Genomic DNA, 21,414 nt, shown 5'->3' with positions numbered 1-21,414 from the left:
CACTATACAAGCATATTTCTGTTTCATTATGTATAAGCTGAATTGCTAAGACACAACTCATAAATAATTAGACAAAAATCAAAAATATTGAGTACAAGAAACTATGTAGAGCACAACACATGTGATTGAAATTGTATGTTTCACATTTGCTAACGTCTAAAATTGCTCTATGTAACTTTGTTCACCAAAAACTTTCGAGTACCGTGCAATTTTCCAACACGCCAGTTTCGCGAACCTGCATGGATTTCTGTGCATTACAAAAACATTCAATTTATGCAGATATGCAGCAGTCAAAATACCGAAGGGATGTAAAACATGCAGTGCAACAATCAGGGTGTTCCGTTAAGACCATGAGATAGCAAGGTGCCGCACTACGAATGTCTTTATAACTAATGCTCACTTATCGACCGCTTCTTGAAATGTATCAAAAACAGTAGGGCGACCAATGATTCTTGGCGAAGGGTGAATTTTGTACTAACAGCATACGAAACAGGTTAGGGTACTTGACACTGTGACTCGAGCCGTTCGGATTATTCACCGTATACGACACCCCTTCATACAGGAAAATGCTAAATTTGTATAAATAGCAAGTGAAAAAGGGGGAACATTACTTTCGAGGGTTATCATGTGATTATGAGAATTAGGAGATAACCGAAATCAAAATCAAAATCCTCTTCGTAAATGAGACTTTAATGAAGTCTGAGTTTAAGTTAGTCAATATTGTTACAAAAATTAAATAGACTTTCAACAAATCTTCATGAATATTTCATAGAAACATAATTAAAGCGGCGGAATATTTTAGGACCGGAAAAAATTATCTTGTAAAAACCATTATTCAAAAATATGACGATCACTGACATCCAATTTGTTAAATGTCATCAGCAGGAAGCAAGATATTTGAACAACATACAGAATCTAGAGATGACATACACCAGCCAAGTCATCGTCGTTATCAAAAACCCTGCACCGAAAACAGAAACACACACTCGCTTCGTCCCGAACTCGTTGGCCACTAGAAACAACTAGAACCGCATCATGGCCGCCCATGGTGAATCTTTGTACTCTTTGGTTGGCAGGAAGACTTGCTATCCTGTGTTGTTTCGATTATTATAGAGTTAAAGCTGGCTAGTTGCTACGCATAAAAAGCACTATAGCAATCACTGATGGCGTATAGCAACCGTAGCGCTCCTGAACTCTGAAAGAGCGCTCTTATTTATATAGAAAACAAAAAAAAACACTGTCTCTCTAACTCCGGCTTTTCACATCCCATATTCTATGACTCGGCTCGGGAACAGAAAATCCCATTTTGTTGTAGTGAAATATGATGCATAGAGAGCACTATCAATGGAACGAAAGAACCTTTGGAAGGATCCCGGCGGAAGTGGCCAAGGGTACCTGTTTTCATTTATTCTGTGGTTGCGCTATCAACAGTTCTGCTGTGTGCAAGCGCATTTCGCTTGATTCTCCCACCCCGCCAAAATGGGTGTGTGGGTTGGCACAGGGTAAAAAGCTTTTTGCCCCATTATCATCATCGTACGGCGATACGGCAACCAATTCTCGGTGGAAATCTCCGCACCCACCAAGCTTGCAACTGGCGAGAGTTCGCTTTTGTGGTGAAAGATAAAAGAAAACTACCGAGTTCTCGTTCCTTGCCGGTTTTGTCCACCGCCCGGTATCAACGGTCTGTTTACCGGGTGGAGCCCGTCGACATCAGGAAAATATTAAAAATGGTTCTGTATGCTATCTGTGAATATGAATGAGAAATTAATGCGAGTACCCCTCGATGCTTCTTTGAATGAACGAAGGGGCGTAATGCACAGCCGGTGCAGCTTCCTGAGCGATTTTGCACTATTCAAACATGGTCGAGTGGAAGCTCCGAACCGGTGGCTGAAGGGGACGATGGAGCGTTTTGTAAAATGTGCTAAAATGAGATAAAGAAAATAAAGACTGTACTAAATTCTAGATTTCAAAGTATGTTTGTACACAAAAAATAATAATGAAATTTACACGGCATGTAAATAAACATCAGTTGAATCGAAAATCTGATTGAAAAAGATGATCAACATATAAAATTAAATTGGAATGCATTGATTTTTCAATGAACAAGACTGTATATTTCGAAACATGGATAACATATTTTTATCTGTGTATTATTAATATTGGAAACAGGATCTTGTAAGAAATTAATTCTTGTTTCCAATAGTTCTCAAAAGAACAGAGACTTTATAGCGATTTTTTTTTTCAAGTAGATTCAAGTTAATTGGCGAATAGAATATATGCACGAATTGCATCTTTCTTAAAACAATCTGGTATACAAGTTTTACACGAGTAACGAAAACTCATCATGTCTATAGGTCGCGGAACGACGAACGGGTGCCCAAGATTTGACTCTGACGAGATGTCCAACTTGATTGTAGAAAGTAGTAGCTTCCGAATTTCCATGCTCTATTGAACGGCCACAGTTGCTTAGCTACTGTCATTTTCTAGAGTATTTATCGCTCGCAGTCTCATCCGACCTTTCCAGTTAGAGCGACCCCTAAGACCCGAGGGATGATGGCACCGAACATCTGGGGCGCACTCCACCGCGCATGAAAGGAACACTTGCCCGTAGACGATGATGGGGAATAATGAAATTCCTTTGATTTTACTGGCGTGTCTTTGATCTCAATAAAGTTTCTTTTCGCTTTGAATTGCTCGCTCGGTGAAAATTCACGCTTGAAAAGAGCGAAATTTTAAACAAATTAAAAATATCATAAATTATGCTTCCCTGCCAAACGACAATAACAACGCTAACAGAAACTGTGTTTCACTTTTCCTCCGACATATCTGCCTCATCATCCATATATCGACAGTCCCTGTTCAGTAATAACATGCTGCAAAGAGAAGGGTAAAGAAAGCAAAAAGTTGATATAACTTTCAAAGCAGGAAAAACAAACAATGTACCGAGCGACAAAAAGGACTCTGGCATTTTCCGATAATCCTTTTTCCAATTGAACAATGGTAAAACCTTTGCCGGCGGAGAATGGCAGGCGGAACATGGCCACTATAGTGTGGAAAATATACCCAGCAAAACGGTAACGTGAAAAATTCGTGAAATTGTCACACAATATAAACCATATGTTGTAAAATCCGGATAGGCCAGCCATCGCTTTTGGGTGTGTTGCCACCCACAGACGAAGACCATCACGGTACAGGTATTATTATGGATTGGAAAATTTATTTATTTAGAATAAGCCGCTTTTAATTCATTTCACATAGTATTAGTTGTAGTGGATGGCATGTTTATGATTGATATAATTAATTCAGAAGTTGATTTTTCAAAAAAAAAAAAAACAATCTAAAGAGAACCAAAGAGAGCTTCGAAATTACCGCCAAAGAGACCAAGCGATATATCTATCAGTATCTAAACAGAATTAAATAATTTAATTATAATTAGATAATTTTTGGTGAATTTCCAGCTTTTTGTCCTTTTATTCTTCTATCGTTTCCTTCTATTTCTAGTTAACTAAAGTGATAAAGTTTAAACATATATAGTGAATATAATCTACATTTTCTTGAATAATGCTTCAACAAGCACTTTAGTAGTGCAATTTAGTAACAATTTTAAAAATAATGAATCTCTACACCGTTTTTTATGTGTTCAATTGATTTTCGACGATTAATACAAAAAGAATTGAAAACTCGATTTATTCTTAAGAAGTCTTTGCCAGTACGGTATAAAAAGTTGTTTATATCAAGGCATTGCGATTCTCGAAGATTCGTTAAAATTAAGGTTATAATTTCAGAGTTATTTAGATTATTTCTCCTTTCTCAAATGAGTTGAAATATTCGGCCAATATTTGAACAGGTAGGATCACACTTAAATTATGTATTGTAATGTAATAGCCATCGGGTTAAAAATTAAGCTAATTACGGAATCAGCAATTCCAGATGAATAAGAAAAACTATGGAGAGACATGATGGTCAATTTTTGATACGTACACAATGAAAACCAAGCGATCAATGCCCGGAACGGGAAACTAACGTGACAAAAATATTTTCACTATTAAATATTAGTTTTTTGTAGTTAGCGTCGTCACAAAAGTTGTTTGCAATCAAATGGCGCTCCTTTTGATGCAAAAAGTTACTAGGTTGGTCCTTATTAAAATTGAAATCTGAAATCTAACTTTCTTAATTGAACTCAAAATTGATTTTGTAGTACAATAAAGTTGTAGAAAATTTTATTTTGAGCAACTTTGCTGAAAAAAAGCACTTCTCTAGCTTTTCATTTGATCGAGTTACATCAATTTTCCCGAGTAAAAGTAGGGTGGCTCCTGAAAAATCACTTATTTTGTTCTAACTTGTTTGTGAAACGTTCTATGGAAAAGTTGCCTTCAAAAGAGTTGTTCAACTAATTATTGCGCACAATTTCGTTGAACCAAACTTTTTCATATGAGCTACACAGTATCTCTAATCCTCAGTTCTCCAACTCAATTGAAGTAGTTATTTTGGTAATAAATTAATTAAAATTGTTCTGCAATCTATTTTCGGCTGTAGTTTTTGTGTGTATCACTTCTCGAATGGGCAGTGTATGGAACACTTGTAGAACTACTATTATTTTGCTGAAGGAAGTATATTGGTATGTTAAGGCGTTTAAGAGTTATGCAAATAAGGAACACCCTAGTAACTTTTTGCATCAGAAGGAGCACTTTTGTAATGACGCCAACTACAAAAAACTAATATTTAATAGTGAAAATATTTTAGTCACGCTAATTTCCCGTTTCGGACCACTGTGCAATGGCAATATCGATTGGAGGTTATGTGTAGGGGCCCTCAAATATATTTTTCATCTAGGTTCACCCCCATTGTACGCCGAAGGTTAAGCCCTTTCATATTTTCAATCAGACATATCAACTTTAGCCAACCATTTGTTTTGTTTCGACTACCTTTTTTAATATACTTTTGGAAAATAATTGATTTTCGCGATGTTTATGACATTAGTTTTAAAGAGACAAAACGGCGATGGAAATCAGAGATAAGTTGAATAAATACTATAGGACTAGTGCTCTTTCAGCTAATTCTATAGGTCGAAATGACCATGATGTTGGTTGGTTGGTTGTCATGGCATGCTTTTCGTGGATTATCTCGAAAAATTAAAATAAAACTTCCATCAACGAGTAGTATTGCGCATTATTGGAGCGATAGAAGGTTAAAATCGCTGCCTCACATGAAGCAAAAAAATGATTTCGCAACCATGTCAAAATCAATGAGTTAGGACTTCAATTACTTCCCCCCGCAACTCAATTGGATCCCTTCAGACTACTATCTGTTCCCAAAACAAAAAGGGTGGTTAGTTACTATAAAAATTAGCTCGCACGAGAAGATATTCAATGTGTTGTTTGATACGTATAGTTAAAAATTTGGTTGAAACAGTTATTTTGAGTCATAGTGCAGGTGTGGTAAGTGTGTGTGTGTTTATTAGTGAGACTGCTGTTTATTGAAAAGTATTGATTCGCGAAACTAAAAGTGCTCAAGCGGCGAAAACTGATAATTTACCGCCCCAAATTTCAACGATATTAACCGATAGAGGCGCCGTCGTCATATCATTGCCGGTGTTATTAGATTTACATGGAATGTGTGAAGGTTTACGAGTCAATCGTGCTATTCAGGCTGAGAGTCTAGGATTGGTCTGCAGCAGGCCCATTCGCAAGTGTTTATTTCATTTCATTTTTTCAGTAGTCGTGTTTCATTTCGCGTTGTTAACAGAAATGCGATTGGAAGAAAAAGGACACTGTTGAGATCGTTCCTTAGAAATATTTTATATTTTTCTTGCTTATAATGCCTTATTATATGTCTCCTGTGTATTGAAAATCAGCTTTTGTTGAGATCATATTGTTTACCAAAACATATCTCTTTCTCTCCCTACTAACACATCTTCTCTTTCCCTCCCTACTAACACATCTTCTATTGCGTGATGCTTGTGGAGGTACAGCGGTACCCGCGGTCTCTAGAAACAACAAGTATCGGACTAACATTCCTTCCTTTTCCTCAGTAGCACTTAATGAAATGTTAGGAGTGAGTGGGTATGTAAAGTGAAAATGATTTGCTTCTCCCACACAGAAAAATATATTTTGTGAATTTACATTTATTTTCAAGCACATATTTGAAGCAGGCAATTGAATGGAAAGTTACATCACAAAACTAAGCGGTTTATAAATATACAGTTTTGTTCAATGATGAACTAAAGAAATCTCAATGTAATTTTACCTCAATCATGGTTTTAAATCAGATTTTCGTTTCAATTGATGTCGAATTCATAGTACTATCGATATACATATCGTGTAGGTTTCATCTTTTTTTCTGAGCAAGCTTCATTGGTTCACTCATTCGGTCAATCACGAAGTGCAACTACGGGCGATCTATTTCAGCTTAGCTCGCGCGAAGAGACCTTCGACGCCATGGATGTGTGTTTTGTTGGCATCCCGGAAATTGACTTTTCGGGCGGGATTAAAAAGTAACGCTAGAATTAGTGCATCGATTTCAAAAGGAATTACATTTCAAAAACTTATCAAGAAAATCAGAAAAAGACTTTTGTTGACTCCTTCAAAGGATTTCTTATCTTCGACCCTTGCAATGTGTTTAATCTCTAACTTTTTTCTGTATGAAATTAGTTTTTCAGTATTGTAATATACAAACCACGCGGTATTATGAAATAAACCATTACAATGAGACTCCGCTAATATTCCATACCAAACATCTATTTACCGAAGTTATACAACTGAGTTCACCCCATGATTTGATCGCCATTATTGATGGTAATCAAAATGGCTTCTCGGTTTCAGCTTCTTGCGCACCTCATCGCATTGAATTAGTTATGGAAATACGACAAATCAATCCAACATTTTACTAGCGAATGTGCTGCTGTTACTGTAGCATAGGTATATGAAACAAATCAAATGTCATAAATTATTTCTATTAACGTTTGCATATTGATGCTTTGATTCAACCACCAGTTCAGACACCGCAGCAACATCAATGTGGAGGTGTTCAAACTCAATCGCCATATGTACTTTATCTGAACATTCTCCCGTGAGCTTCCCTGTAGAGTCGATTCACACAGTCCGAAATGCATTCACATCGTTATGCAAATGACGAGGGTATAACTCCCCGCCTTTCGGTTGACTCGCTCCAGTTCAGCCATCCAAAGTTCCATTCCAGCTGCTGCCGGCTAGTTGATGAATTACATGGCATTATATTAATAAATCGAAATGTAAACAAATATCAACACAATATTTATTCCGATTTCAATATTTAATTCATAGCTGTTGGATGCTTGTATTTTCCGCTTCGTTCGATCAACTGGGAATATGACGATTTGAATGTCATCTAATCAGATGAAATACTGAGATGGGATTGTGACAGCTGATGAATATGAAATCAGCCATTCGAAATTGAAATTATACGTTAACACTCGTAATTATTACGGGATCCACAAATTGTACAATTAAAGTAACTGAATATAGCTAAGCATTTTCTGTGATTTAGCAACATCACAATAATGAGTTTTTGATAATAATGAAAAATAAACTAAAGCATGCTACTAACATAGACAGAGACATAATATTAGACCCTATATGTCTATGTTCTTTCCGCAAAGTTATACTTATTAGTTAATCCCATGATTATGGGAAAATGACAAATTTGGAACAGAGTTTGTCTACTTCATTTATTCTATTTTTGTAATTATTCCAAGGACACTAAAAATATGGAAATTCGGAATAAATTTGTAGTATCCATTAAAATCTTGGAAAAAACCAGCAGCTAACGAAATGGAAATCTTACTAAAAGATGTATATGAAATACAATTCAACAAGGCTAGTAACTACAGTGGGGTCTCATACAATACGGATTCGTTTATGCCGGCATTCGTTGTTGCCGGATTCCGTACTGTCGGAAAACCGCGATATAACAGTTCGGCTGAAAAGTTCGTATCGTTTAATAGAAACACACAATTTTTTGCCAAAATTCGTTTTTATTATTCAACATAATTGCCATCAGAGGCGATACAGCGATTATAGCGATCTTCCAAATTTTCGATACCATTTTTGTAGTACGATTTGTCCTTTGCCTCAAAATAGGCCTCAGTTTCAGCGATTACCTCTTCATTGCTTCTAAATTTTTTACCAGCGAGCATTCTCTTGAGGTCTAAGAACAGGAAAAAGTTACTGGGGGCCAAATCTGGAGAATACGGTGGATGAGGGAGCAATTCGAAGCCCAATTCGTTCAATTTCAGCATGGTTTTCATCGACTTGTGACACGGTGCATTGTCTTGATGAAACAAAACTTTTTTCTTCTTCAAATGAGGCCGTTTTTTTTAAATTTCGTTCTTCAAACGCTCTAATAACGCTATATAATAGTCACTGTTGATGGTTTTTCCCTTTTCATGGTAGTCGATGAAAATTATACCATGCGAATCCCCAAATACAGACGCCATAACCTTACCGGCCGATTGTTGAGTCTTTCCACGCTTTGGGTTCGGTTCATCGCGTACAGTCCACTCAGCTGACTGTCGATTGGACTCCGGAGTGAAGTGATGGAGCCATGTTTCGTCCATTGTTATATATCGACGAAAAAAATCGGTTTTATTTCGATATAACAGCTCCAAACACTGCTCAGAATCATCAATTCGTTGTTGTTTTTGATCGATTGTGAGCTCACGCGGCACCCATTTTGCACAAAGCTTTCTCATATCCAAATATTCGTGAATAATATGTCCAACACGTTCCTTTGATATCTTTAGGGTGCCAGCTATCTCGACCAACTTCACTTTGCGGTCATTGAAAATCATTTTGTGGATTTTTTTCACGTTTTCATCGGTAACAGCCTCTTTTGGACGTCCACTGCGTTCATCGTCTTCGGTGCTCATATGACCAGTACGAAATTTTGCAAACCACTTACGAATTGTTGCTTCGCCCGGTGCAGAGTCTGGATAACACTCATCAAGCCATTTTTTGGTATCGGCGGCACTTTTTTTCATCAAAAAGTAGTGTTTCATCAACACACGAAATTCCTTTTTTTCCATTTTTTTCACAATAACAAAAGTAGCTTCACTCAAAATGCAATATCTCACAAACTAATAATCAGACAGCTGTCAAATTTATACATGTATCTTTTGAAGATTGGTACTAACTGAAAATGGTATGGATTTAATTCTAGTGGCGCCCTCTCATAGAAACGATACGAACTTTTCAGCCGATCTGTTAGGAGACTTAGAGCATATGGGATTTCGACTAATTGGGGCTGTAAACGGTCAGTGATGGCATTTCACCAGAGTTATACACGCTGGCGTCAGATTATGCAAAAACATCGCACAAAGAGGACATCGCACTTGTTCTCAGTGTCTAATAGTCAGCATTTGAGTGTGTGCTTGTGGTTAAAGCAGCTGGCACGAGTGAAACACATTCTCTTCGCATGAATCACTCTCACGCGCTCTCGCCTAGTGAACGAACACTTCTGTGATTTATTTTTAAATTTATAGAAGGTAACGATGGCCTTGCTATGATAATCTTTTTCGCCGCAAGAAAAAACTAAACTTTAACGATAAATTGCACTTTTGCGCTTCGGAAAATGCACGGAAAAAACATTTGATTACAATATTAAAAACCATTTGAGTTTCACGTATCTCGCAAATTATAACATCTTAAAGAATGCGGGAATTCAAAGTTTATCTAACGGAAAAGTTTAAACTCGAAATCACTCAATCAGATGTAGTTAGTGTGCTTCAATACATTTTTCAATCGTCAGAATGCACCTATCAAAAAACTAAAAAATATAGAGCTGTTTTGTTTGTTGGAAAATTGTTAGGAATGTCAAAGTATACATTATGAAAATCTTGTTAATTGAGAACTAGCCGGCCGAATGGTGCTAATGGGCTCAAAATTTTCTCTAAAACCTGTTGATATAGAATGTCGGTATTTTAAGAAAGAATGTTGGGGTGTTCAAAACAGATTAAATAGTGTACACAGTATTGCTATTTCTCTTGCTTGAAGGCGTCAGTGTTCAATTCTGGGTTGAAAATTCCTGTAAATCAAAATCATATTGATTTACTAAGTTTGGTTCTTTGAGCAAGTGACGGAAGTTCTAAGGTTTTGTAACTTTAAATCAGAATTGTTTAGAAGAGTTCTTTATTCGAACAGTGTTTCAGCAAGACGTAATGAAAACGTACTAATTATGGTTTGCTTTTTCACTTTGTTCTTAAGAAAATAATTTCTCAGAGAAAAACTTACTTACCTAGCAATGAGATGGTGAAAACCTTTTTTATCACTTTACACCTGATATGTGCACGAATAATCAATGATGATGATTGTATCAAAAGTAAAGAAATAGTAAAAATGCAACACTTAAGAAAAAGTAAAGAAAGAGTAAAAAGGCAAGACTATTTAAATAATATCAAAATCAAATTTCAAAAACTATGTTCCAACAATCAAATTTCAGTAAATTCCTTAAAATCATAATTCTATTTTTGTCTTTTATCCCATACATTTTCAATTTGAGACTAATTCATGTCCATATGTATCTTATTGTGGTGAAGATTAGTAGAGAACTTTTTTTTCATTCCTCAAAAGTTTCATACGTGAAATATTCTCAAATATTGCCTATTAATCCAGGTGTTTATCATATAAGTAAGATTTTTCAAGATGACATATCACCATGTCTTCCACTATATCGGTTTTATAAGTTTAAGCCATAGGTTAAACTGTTATAACCGATGCACTGAAGAAGGATTTGTAACGTTCAATTATTATAGTAGAATCCAATGTTACAAAAGAGTTAGAGTATACATTTTGGGGCCTCCGATAAACAATGCTTCATATCTCGACACCAATTCCTTTTTAGAGAATTCATGTGTTCGCCGTGTTTTCTTATAATAATATAATCAACAACTTCTCCGAATAAATGAGTTCTCTATCACGCAATATAGACAAATTATAACTTTAGTATCACTTCTAGGTGAATTAATGATAACCTAATTTATATCAATAGAAGGGGACGATTCCAATCGAAAATTCTTCTGAAAACATTTAGGCTCCAAATTTAACCTCAGAAGAGCAAACAGAAAACGCGTTTTGGAACAATTAGGACCACTGTGTACTGGAATAGAGGAAAAAGTTGCTTACACAAAAGTATAGATATATCCGTTAAAAAGGAATTGATTTTAACAATCTAAAGCTTGGATTTTAGCAATATTGAAGGTCAATTGATGGAATGGATTTGAGATGATTAAGTTTACCCTGAATAGTTGGATATAATTTCGTAGTCGTTTTCTGAACGGGTTCACGAGTAGATACCGTTGAATTATATTTTAAATCGATCGAAAATTCTAGATAGCATTATCCGGTTCATCAACATTTCTTGAAAACTCGTATAAAATGAGTAAAGTATAGAACCGTGCTGTCTTCGAGTAGTTTGTTGTGTTTGTTTAGACCAAAAATATAGGGTATTTTTAATTAGATTTAGTTGAGAACTGTTTCACCAGAAGCATGAAGAAATTGTATTATTTTTAATACCATAAAGTTGAATTACGCGTAAAGATAATTCTGATTTTTTGGGAAGAAGCGTGATCCTGAACCAGTTCTTGTGCAAAACTCTAATTATGTGGAAAGGTCGTCAAATGGTGAGATAACTAAGTCCTCACAAGTTCCTATCTCATGCCTCCCCGTGTGTCTATGATGACATTTGGTCAATAGAATAGCGTCGACTGGGTGATATCGCCTTCTGCGTTAGTAGCTGAATGAGAGGGTGCGGAATGGCTTATAAGTTTTAGCCATCCTGAAGTGCAATATTGTATTGTTTTTTTATATTATATATGAAATTGAATTATATTACATTATATCTATATCTATATATATAAAAATGCAGAGATCATTCTTTGTAACCGCATCACGTAAGAACGGATGGACGGATTGAGATGCTTTTTTTTTTTTGTTTGATCAGTTTTTACCCCCACCGGATTCGTACATCAAAAAAATTAGGAAAACTTACCGGAAAAGTGGGAAAAACCAATAAAGTTATTTTGTATGGACAATGAAATTTTCCACTGAAAAAGTCGCCAATGATTGCTAGATCATCGATAGGTGTTTGACGCATAACGAGTTGCATAAGTGTTTGGCCGTCGAAGAAAGGAATACTAGATCGTTGAAAGAATCATTTGGCGCGCAACAAATTGTTATGTGTGAATTCATGTGGTTCGTCATTTCGAGCCACGTGCTTAATTGGGTATCAACATTATTGATTGCCAAATGATTCAATGATGGAACGCATATGAGTGTTCTAGCTATACCGTAAACATGATCAAAAGTTCTGATACTGTTTACCAGAAGATGCATTGTGTGCAATGTAATCAGTTAGTTGTTTATTGTTGGCCATCGTAGGCGTGAGTTGAACAAATCACCTTATAAATAGAACGATTTTTGTACGAATCAATGATAAGATGCTGCTGTTTAAATAATGAGATCAATCATAGAGGTTTGCTTTGAATTTAGCATGCTGAAGTTCGTTCGCGTCGAGTAAATTCTGGTGGATCGAAAACCATTAGTTGAGAGATTTTATGCATTGACTCGAACGATAAGCTGAATACTGGTACAATCACTCCTCATCTTCACTCCTGTATAACAGAAGAACTGCACATTATTTTCATATAAAACTTTCTGATATAGATTCCCAGTGCCGAACTCCACCATTCATTAATTGTAGGTGGGGTACTAAACAAAATTATGTGGTGTTGACTAATGAGATGACTATTGATAAAACTATTAAACGAATGCAGTGTTAATGTAAAAGTTAATGGATACAATATTTAAAAGAATGGTAACTTGAACTTTCGAATGTCCAAGAATTACTCATTTTATCATTCGATTTTTTAACAATATCAAACTAACCTTAGTACTCAAGGAGTAGTAGGGATTTGAAGATAAAGTGCGGGAAATTCGACGTAACAAGGTTCATTTAAGTAAGAAGAAGATTTCTCGCATCTAAACTTTTACCGTCTACCAGAGGAGTCGAACTGACCGATGCGAAACATCCGAGTCTCTGATATGTTAATAATTCACTAAATAGTTACTGACTGACCAAAAGTCATACATTAAAAGTAAAAATAAAGTTTTATCGCTAAATTGTTAATGGAATTTTTTTCCTGTGATTGTCACGCTACGAACATTCATCAAACACGATTAAATAATATCACCAGACTAGCGTGAAGTGACGAAAAACAAGTCGCGAGGGCAGCTTTTGTAAATTTGTTCTAATCAATTTAAAGTAGTCATCTCAGTTATTTTTGCTTCACTTTTTATTCCATATGTCGAAACCATAGTCTGAGAGAGATCAACAATCGCTATTCGATGCACTGACTCAAAAAATGATTCGCGGTGCATTCGCTTTATTTTTGCGTAACAAAAGCCTTTAACATATTGACAATTTTTTGCCTTTCTCATATAGAAAGGTTATGCAATCACTTGAAAAACCGACTAGTGAAAATTGGCCCGGAGGGTCAAGTGTCATATACCATTCGACTCAGTTCATCGAGCTGAGCAATTTCTGTGTGTGTGTGTGTGTGTGTGTGTGTGTGTGTGTATGTATGTGTGTGTATGTGTCAAATAATCTCACTAGGTTTTCTCGGAGATGGCTGAACCGATTTCCACAAACTTAGATTCAAATCAAAGGTCTTCCGGTCCCATACGGAATTCCTCAATTTTATCCGGATCCGACTTCCGGTTCCGGAGTTATAAGGTAAAGTGTGTTACATATTGTACACCGTCACATAAAATATTTTCGGATGCAACAAACATTTAAATCGTAATTTAGAGTGCGTACTAGAAGAGTTTGTGTGTCATATTAGTTGGTGGCTGTACGAACCGACTTTGATTATACCGGTTCTCGGGTTCCGGTGCCGGAAGTGCATTTAATAGTGAACCCATTTCGTTTTCTTAAGGATGACTTACTCAATCAAAGCACTGTTTTATTCTGTATGTTATGCATAAACAATTTCATGGTTTTTTTTCAAAAATCGAAGACAAAAATTTTTAATGGAATACCACAATATTATATACACGAGAAAGGCATCATTACACCACTAGGTGGATTTTTTATGAATTCATCGCAGCCAAGTAATCAGTAAAATAATGGAAAGATACATTAACAGCATAACGTTTGACAATGCTACTGTCCGAAAACATAAATTAAAAAAAAACGGGCGAGACGAAGTTCGACGGGTCAGCTAGTTATATATAGTAATAATAATGTTCTTAACAATAATAATAATAATTATTATTATTACTATTCAATGAGAAATATTATATTTCCTACAGTATTGTGACGAAAGATGAGCATAACTTACACTGCGATATTAACTGGTATATATTGTATCATCGCATAATATTTCATATATTATCGTCATATATTATAATTTATTATATTTTATTATCTTATATTGTATTCCATTATATTGTATTATGTTGTATTATATTTTATTATATTTAAAAGCAATGTGCCTTTCTGAACATTGCTTAGGATATCAAAGAATGTTTGATAAAATAAGAAAATACCTGAATAATGCTACATTCCCGCAGAAACAGTTAGATTTCTTTTCCCATTGATGCGATAGAATGGTTTTGTGTGCATCAATATATTTCGTGAATTTTTTCTCTCGGAAACACTCAACAGTCGTATTCGATTTCCCGAATTGTTTTCCAAAATGTTTTCAAACTGTATTCGTCAAGGATTTTGAAGTCCTGTTGTAAACAAAATTGAATTTGGAGGTTCACGTCGAATACATAATCTTTGAAGTACAAGCACAGAGAACAGACATCCAAGCTAGTACAAACTTTATCAAAAAAGCTGTGTCAAGCATTAATTACCGTTGTATGGAAGCTCGAACGCAAGAGCCCATAAGCAACTGCTGGTCTGGACGAAGCGTCTCTACAGGAGGATTGCTACTTGGTGATTGCTTTTTAAAACAACCATTAAATTTCTTACACAAATTGAAATCTCTACTTGGATGCCTGTTCTCTGTGGTACAAGGGTTTACATTTCGTATCACAACGAACTTATAAAACATGTATTGCTCAAAGGTGAACTGGTTCGCGTAGTTCTTGAAAATGGTGCTGTCCTTTGGACTCCTTGTTGTACTCCTTATATTGTCGACATCCAACGTATCGAAGCCATACATCATAATGTTCTTCGCTTCACTCTTCGTAGTCTACCTTGAAGGGATCTCTGCAAACTTTCCAGCCATCAGGAGCATTATAAATTTATCGATTTTCTCTTTTTATCCGTTTGCCGAATGTGTCTAAGGCCGTTTACGTTACAGATTTTGTTATAATCTCGAACTGGTTACCCTGGCTTGTTGCGAAAACTGAGTTTAGGCATTCACTCTCGTTATATTAAATTTCATCCGTTCCTGAAAACTCAATCAGTATTATCTGATTACGGCTTTTTCTAGAATAAATCCATTTTTTCATTGTTCCCAATTATTTTTAAACTTCCTTTCTAGTTCTTGAGTACTAGGCTTTCAAGTGCCAGTGTTTTCGAAATATTTTATTTTTCTAACATCCGACTTCCGGTTCCGGAGTTATAGGGTAAAGTGTGTTAATTATTGTACACCGTCACTTAAACCGGCGTAACAAAACACGTAAACAAAATTCTAAACTGGTCTCAAAACAACACAAATCGATAGCCATTACCAGCAGGCAACTAAACAAACCGACTTTCACTACAAATAAAGCTTGAGAATAAGTTCTTTTCAATTCAGAAGGTGCGATGTGTAGTAAACACTAACAATCTTAACAGTCATTTTCAACTAAAGTGAGTGGGAAGGCATGGGTATTGGATGAAGAACTATGCACGCAGCGACAGAATTAAAGGGGAAGAATTCAAAGAGATGAATATGGATCAAATTAGAAAAGGTGTGTCATGCTGAAGCAACTCATTTCATCGGCGTAAATCATAATACTACTAGAGCTATATCATTCAAATGGGTATAAAATACTGTATTGCACGATATGATGAAGAGTTGAAAAGATTAGTAAATCAGACTAGTTCTTCAACGGTACAAAATTCTCGATGATATCAATGACGATGTTGACATCATACACCTCAACTGACCGGAAGTAATTTACGACAGGGATTCAAGACCTGAAGACTGATTAATCATTTTATGAAACGACAGTCAACACTCCCGCGAATTGTTGAATGAATGATTTTAGTTAACTTTCAAACTTTAAATTAGCTCTCATAATCCTTTTCTTATAGACAACCTGTTCCCTTTTTTTAATTTTTTCTCAAAACCCAAATGACAGTGCTTTTTAAACTCTCATCAAAAACCATGTAAATAAAAATCGTGTTAATTCCGGAATCCATGTAAAAAAAGCCGTGTATAAAATAAACCGTGCGAGAAAAAACCGTGTAAAAAGAGATATTCCAAAATGGATCTCATTCACTTTTATAAGATGTTCCCAATCTTAGGGTAAAATGAAAGGGCATATGGTCCTACAAAAAATTACTGCATATTTTTTAACACAACAAAAATTTAAATCGTCGTTTAGAGTACTATGGACAAGTTGTATAAAATATTCAAAATTTGAATAAAAACTAGTAGAGTTTGTACGTCATGCTAGTTGGTGGCCGTACGAATCGACTTCGATTATACCGGTTTTTGGGTTTCGGTGCCGGAAGTGCATATTATAGTGAACCCACTTCGTTTTCTTAAGGGTGACCAACGCGAGTAAAGCACTGTTTCATTCTGTACATTATACTAGTTTATGCACAAACAGTCTCTTTAAAAAGTCGAAGAGAAAAATTTTGAATAGAATACCACAATATTATATATGAGAAAGACATCGTTACACCACTAGGTGGATAAAAACATGTTTTTTATTTTTGTTTATGCGTTAAAATATAACAACAAATAAAAAAATCTAAGGGTGGCACTTTGTTCGATTTTTTTCTGATCCTTGCGAACATTCTATGTCAGGGTCATTTTTAACCAGTGTTAAAATAATTTACGAAATAAATCACACAACTAAATAAACCCAACAAAAATGTTTCAAAATCGTTCAATATTGGTTCCGTACGGGTCCCGAGTAGAATGATTTGTTGGAAGTTTGACCCCAACGATTCAGTGAAAATGTCAGAAGTAATATAGCTTTTCGTATTCTACGATTACAATTACAACGTCTAACTTTTTCTAGAAAGCAGTTGCAGCGAAACCATTTAACAACCGTTTGCCGTAGATTGTGGTTTCGTGTCTAAGTATAATCATCCTAAATTGCATTCAATTCGAAAACAACCTTAACCACCGTTGGCCAACAACGTTCGGAATCGATGTTTCACATCATATCCAATTTGCCTATGCACACATGGTCTTGAATCCATTCCCGGACAGATTCCGCTCCAGTGTGCAGTATTTTCACCCTCCCGGCGGTAAACGTACTATCGATTTTGCCGGACATGATGCGGAACGGTTGGTCCTGCGCCGTTCAGTTTCAATCTTGGTCCCATCTCCATCAACTTTGGTTGATTTCGTCATCACTACCATGCATCCTCCGGCGTAGCCGAAATTCCGACGGAATAATGAATATTTTACTGACTAAGTTATATGCCGACGGGTTCAAATATATTTGCGATTTTTCGCTCGTTTCGAAACGTACGATTATAAACAATCAACTGTCAGATTCAGTTCAGTAAATTCTTCCGAATTCGATTGGTTGATGGACCTTAAGAAATTCAGCGAAATGATCAACAAATGTACCCCAAGGAGGACTGTCATAAAAGATTAATGCAGCCCCGATTGCGATTCCGAAGGGTTGCATAATTTCAGCAGAGTGACTTCCCGTTCGCACATTAAAGAATAATTTCTTTTTGGCATTGTTCACAACTGTCGCCAGGAAAACGGCAGCCGAAAATTTGCATTTTTCACTCTACTCGGTCGGTCTTTTGTGTTTTGCAGTTTTTTCGCGAATACCGAATTCTGTAGCATAACGGATGAACAGTAGGGTGAAAAACACCATTCCTTTGTCCAATGAGTAAACCAAAGCGACAGAATCAACACGTTGCCGTGCAGGAAAATTTATTGATTTCCTTAAAGATGACAACCCCCTTCGGGAAGCTAAGTAACCCGCATTTCCCGTCTGGCGCTGAGACTGGCGATGCTGGACGGGAATAAGGACTTTGCATGGGTGGAAAGAAAATGGGAAAATTTGTTCAAAAAATTGTCCTCGAGCTGGTGAAAATGGGCGAATAACTTTAACACTCATCCAAGATTTTTGTCTTTTTTTCTCTTCCTTTCCCATCGAACACTAACAGGAAGTGAGTCGAATGCTCTGCGAAAAAGGGCAATAGGCGAGGCGAATCGAACATTGTTCTGTGGCCCTTCTCTAGCCGGAATAAAATATAGTAAATAAAAGGAAAAAACCGCTACTAGCCGGGTAGCCGGACCGGAACATGGGACACTTGAAGAACAAACAGCGACGGCACCAGCAAAAGGAAGCAGCTCTTCGAAGGGAAGAACGATTACGGAAGCAGCTCGATGAGGTGGACATTATGAATTTGGTAAGTGGCCAACTATTTGCTGGTGCGAAATGATTCCCGGGATTTTGTTGGATGAGCAATGATTTAGGAGTGCGTTTTCGGTTTCATAGTAATCGCTTGGCCATCCATTATAGAACATTTTCGTGAACTCCGTGTTTTTGTTTGTTAGAACAATACTCGCATTATACTATTTCAGCAGACTCTAAAGAAATCATTCGATTGCTTTTTTCCCTTCTCATTGGATATTTACAAACTTTGATTCTAGTTAAAGGTCTTAAGATCCCAATCCTGATTCCGGTTCTGGAATTAAAGAGTAATAATTGTAATATCAAGACTGCTTTCTAATGAGTGAGCATGTGAAGATAAGAGAATACCTCAAAACTGGCAAATAAGATCAACTAGTTTGCAGATCTTAGTCTTATGACCAAATAATCTCATTTCGGCCATATCGGCCCCCAAAAAAAAGTTCTGTTCTGTAGTTCGATCGAAAAATTCCGAAGCAGAACCGACTTCGGTTACTTAGAGTTAACTAAACCGATTTTCATAAACTGAACTTCAAATGAAAGAACTCAAAGTACCATAGGTTTTGCCGTATCCAATTTCCGATTCCGCTTTTATGAGGTGATGTGTGGTAGAAATTTCAGGTCTTCATTTGAAATTACGATGCTAAAAACGCAAAAAATCTTTTAAACCTTTGCAATACATAGATCTGGTTAGTTAAAGGTCATATAATTTTATTATAGCCGTCCGGAGCTCCAGTAGCGAAGTAGGAATTGCACGGAGAACCCTTCGATCATAAAATTACGATATCGCAGTTTTTGTTTTTTGCGATAGTTGATTTAACTAATTTTTTTTTTATTCAACCAATATGGTTTTTGATTTGCATATATTCAAGTAGTTGAAAACTATGTTGTTTTGAATGCTGTCAAATGCCGGAGACAGTTGAAAGCGAAACAATAATCGCAATGCAAAATCAACAACTTTTTTAGTTGAAATCTGTTCGCGTCGCTTCAAAATGTCAATGAAAACAACATCGATGGTTGAAGCGTTTGGTGAAATTGTGTTCATTCGATTGATGCACCCAAGCTCATATAAATTGACTAAAATTTTCGCAAATCAATAACATTGTTCGAATTGATTCAACTATTTGCAATGTCTAAAACAAATAAAACCGATTTATTTTTCAACTAACAGAATTTTGTTTCAATAACAACACCAGTTATTTCAACTAAAATATTTGTTGAAATTGAAAGGTTAAATTAGTTGTTTCAACCATCCTTTCTGCTAATCGAAAAACAAAAATGACAGTTTAGTTAAAACAACAATCGATTAGTTGTACCAAATTTTAAACAATCGAATTCAGAAAATCAACTAATATTCTGGTTGAAATGGGATCGCGGGTGGTTCCGTGATAATTTGCAGATCTTAGTCTTATGACCAAATAATCTCATTTCGGCCATATCGGCCCCCGAAAAAAAGTTCTGTTCTGCAGTTCGATCGAAAAATTCCGAAGCAGAACCGACTTCGGTTACTTAGAGTTAACTAAACCGATTTTCATAAACTGAACTTCAAATGAAAGAACTCGAAGTACCATAGGTTTTGCCGTATCCAATTTCCCGGCTCGCTTTTATGAGGTGATGTGTGATAGAAATTACGATTTGGTCTTCATTTGAAATTACGATGCTAAAACTGCAAAAAAATCTTTTAAATCTTTGCAATACATAGATCTAGTTAGTTAAAGGTCATATAACTTTATTATAGCCGTCCGGAGCTCCAGTAGCGAAGTAGGAATTGAGTAACAAATCGAAGTAATTCCACATTCCATGTTTTTTTTACCTCTATTCTCGACTATACCGAACCCGGATGCGGAGGTCCAATATGATTGAAGTGAGTTTTATTGATCTTGCATCACAATTTATATGACGATTCAAAATTACCCTGTAATTCCTAACCGCACCCTGTTATTCCGGAAGCGGCAGAAAATTAAAAAAAAAACATGTGAAACCTCAAGGTCATTCATTGGAATCTGCTTGATAATTTGTGCTAATTGGCTCAAAAATTTCAATGAGACTGCCATTCCAAAGTCTCTAGACCACCTTTTTCGGTACATCTAGAAACGGACACCGAACACCGGTGTAGCAGAAGTGAGCTTATTTTACCATCAACTAACAAGTACTGCAAACTAGAACTATTTCAGATTTGTTTGTATTAATTCATCACTTTTATTCAGTATAATATTGCTGGCTATTGATTGAACTCATGGAAGAGAATTTGGAACTCCAATGGCCTTAATGAAATGATGAAGAAGTTTAATGTAAGGATAATCACGACAAGCAAGAATGTCGCGAACTGGGACATTGATAGTCTACCTTGAGTACGCAAGGAATTCATTAGTTGAGATCTGACATCACGATACTCCACGCATGTCCAAACGACATGATCGATATCGCGATAACCTTTTTACAAGCACAATGATTAGTCTCGGAAAGTCAAATTCGAAGGAGATGTGCATCTAACGTGTAGTGATTCGACATGACATCATGTAGTGATTCGACATGGACATCACATGAATGAAGCCCCTATTCACATCCAGTCCCCTGAACCATGCCTTTGTCGATATTTAAGGAATAATTGAGTGAATCCACCGACCCAGTTCATCTCTATCCCTAGAAGCTTTCACACTCAATAGCACCACCTTTGGCTAAAATGTCGACTCTTTCATTGCCTGAAATGGAGCAATGAGACGGGACCCAAACTATTGTGATTTGATAATTATTATTCAAAATGTCGTTCAGGCACTGTTTTATTTTGCCCAAAAAAACGGTTCATTTCTGCCAGCAGCGTTTGAGCGAA

The 21,414-nt window shown here is 36.1% G+C and overlaps 1 protein-coding gene across 1 annotated transcript in view; it reads left to right on the top strand.

Moving 5' to 3' along the window:
* The window catches only part of LOC131439622 (coatomer subunit beta'), a 174,355-nt gene that overhangs the window by 106,224 nt on the left and 46,717 nt on the right, over positions 1–21,414 (top strand). Inside the window, exon 2 of the mRNA XM_058610870.1 lies at positions 18,337–18,582. Within this exon, the coding sequence (XP_058466853.1) occupies positions 18,475–18,582 (108 nt within the window). The 5' untranslated portion in view covers positions 18,337–18,474. The remainder of the gene's footprint in view (positions 1–18,336; positions 18,583–21,414) is intronic.

Source organism: Malaya genurostris, chromosome 3 (genome assembly GCF_030247185.1).
Source record: "Malaya genurostris strain Urasoe2022 chromosome 3, Malgen_1.1, whole genome shotgun sequence".
NCBI classification, from domain to species: Eukaryota; Metazoa; Arthropoda; class Insecta; order Diptera; family Culicidae; genus Malaya; species Malaya genurostris.
This window is presented reverse-complemented; position numbering and strand designations above follow the sequence as displayed.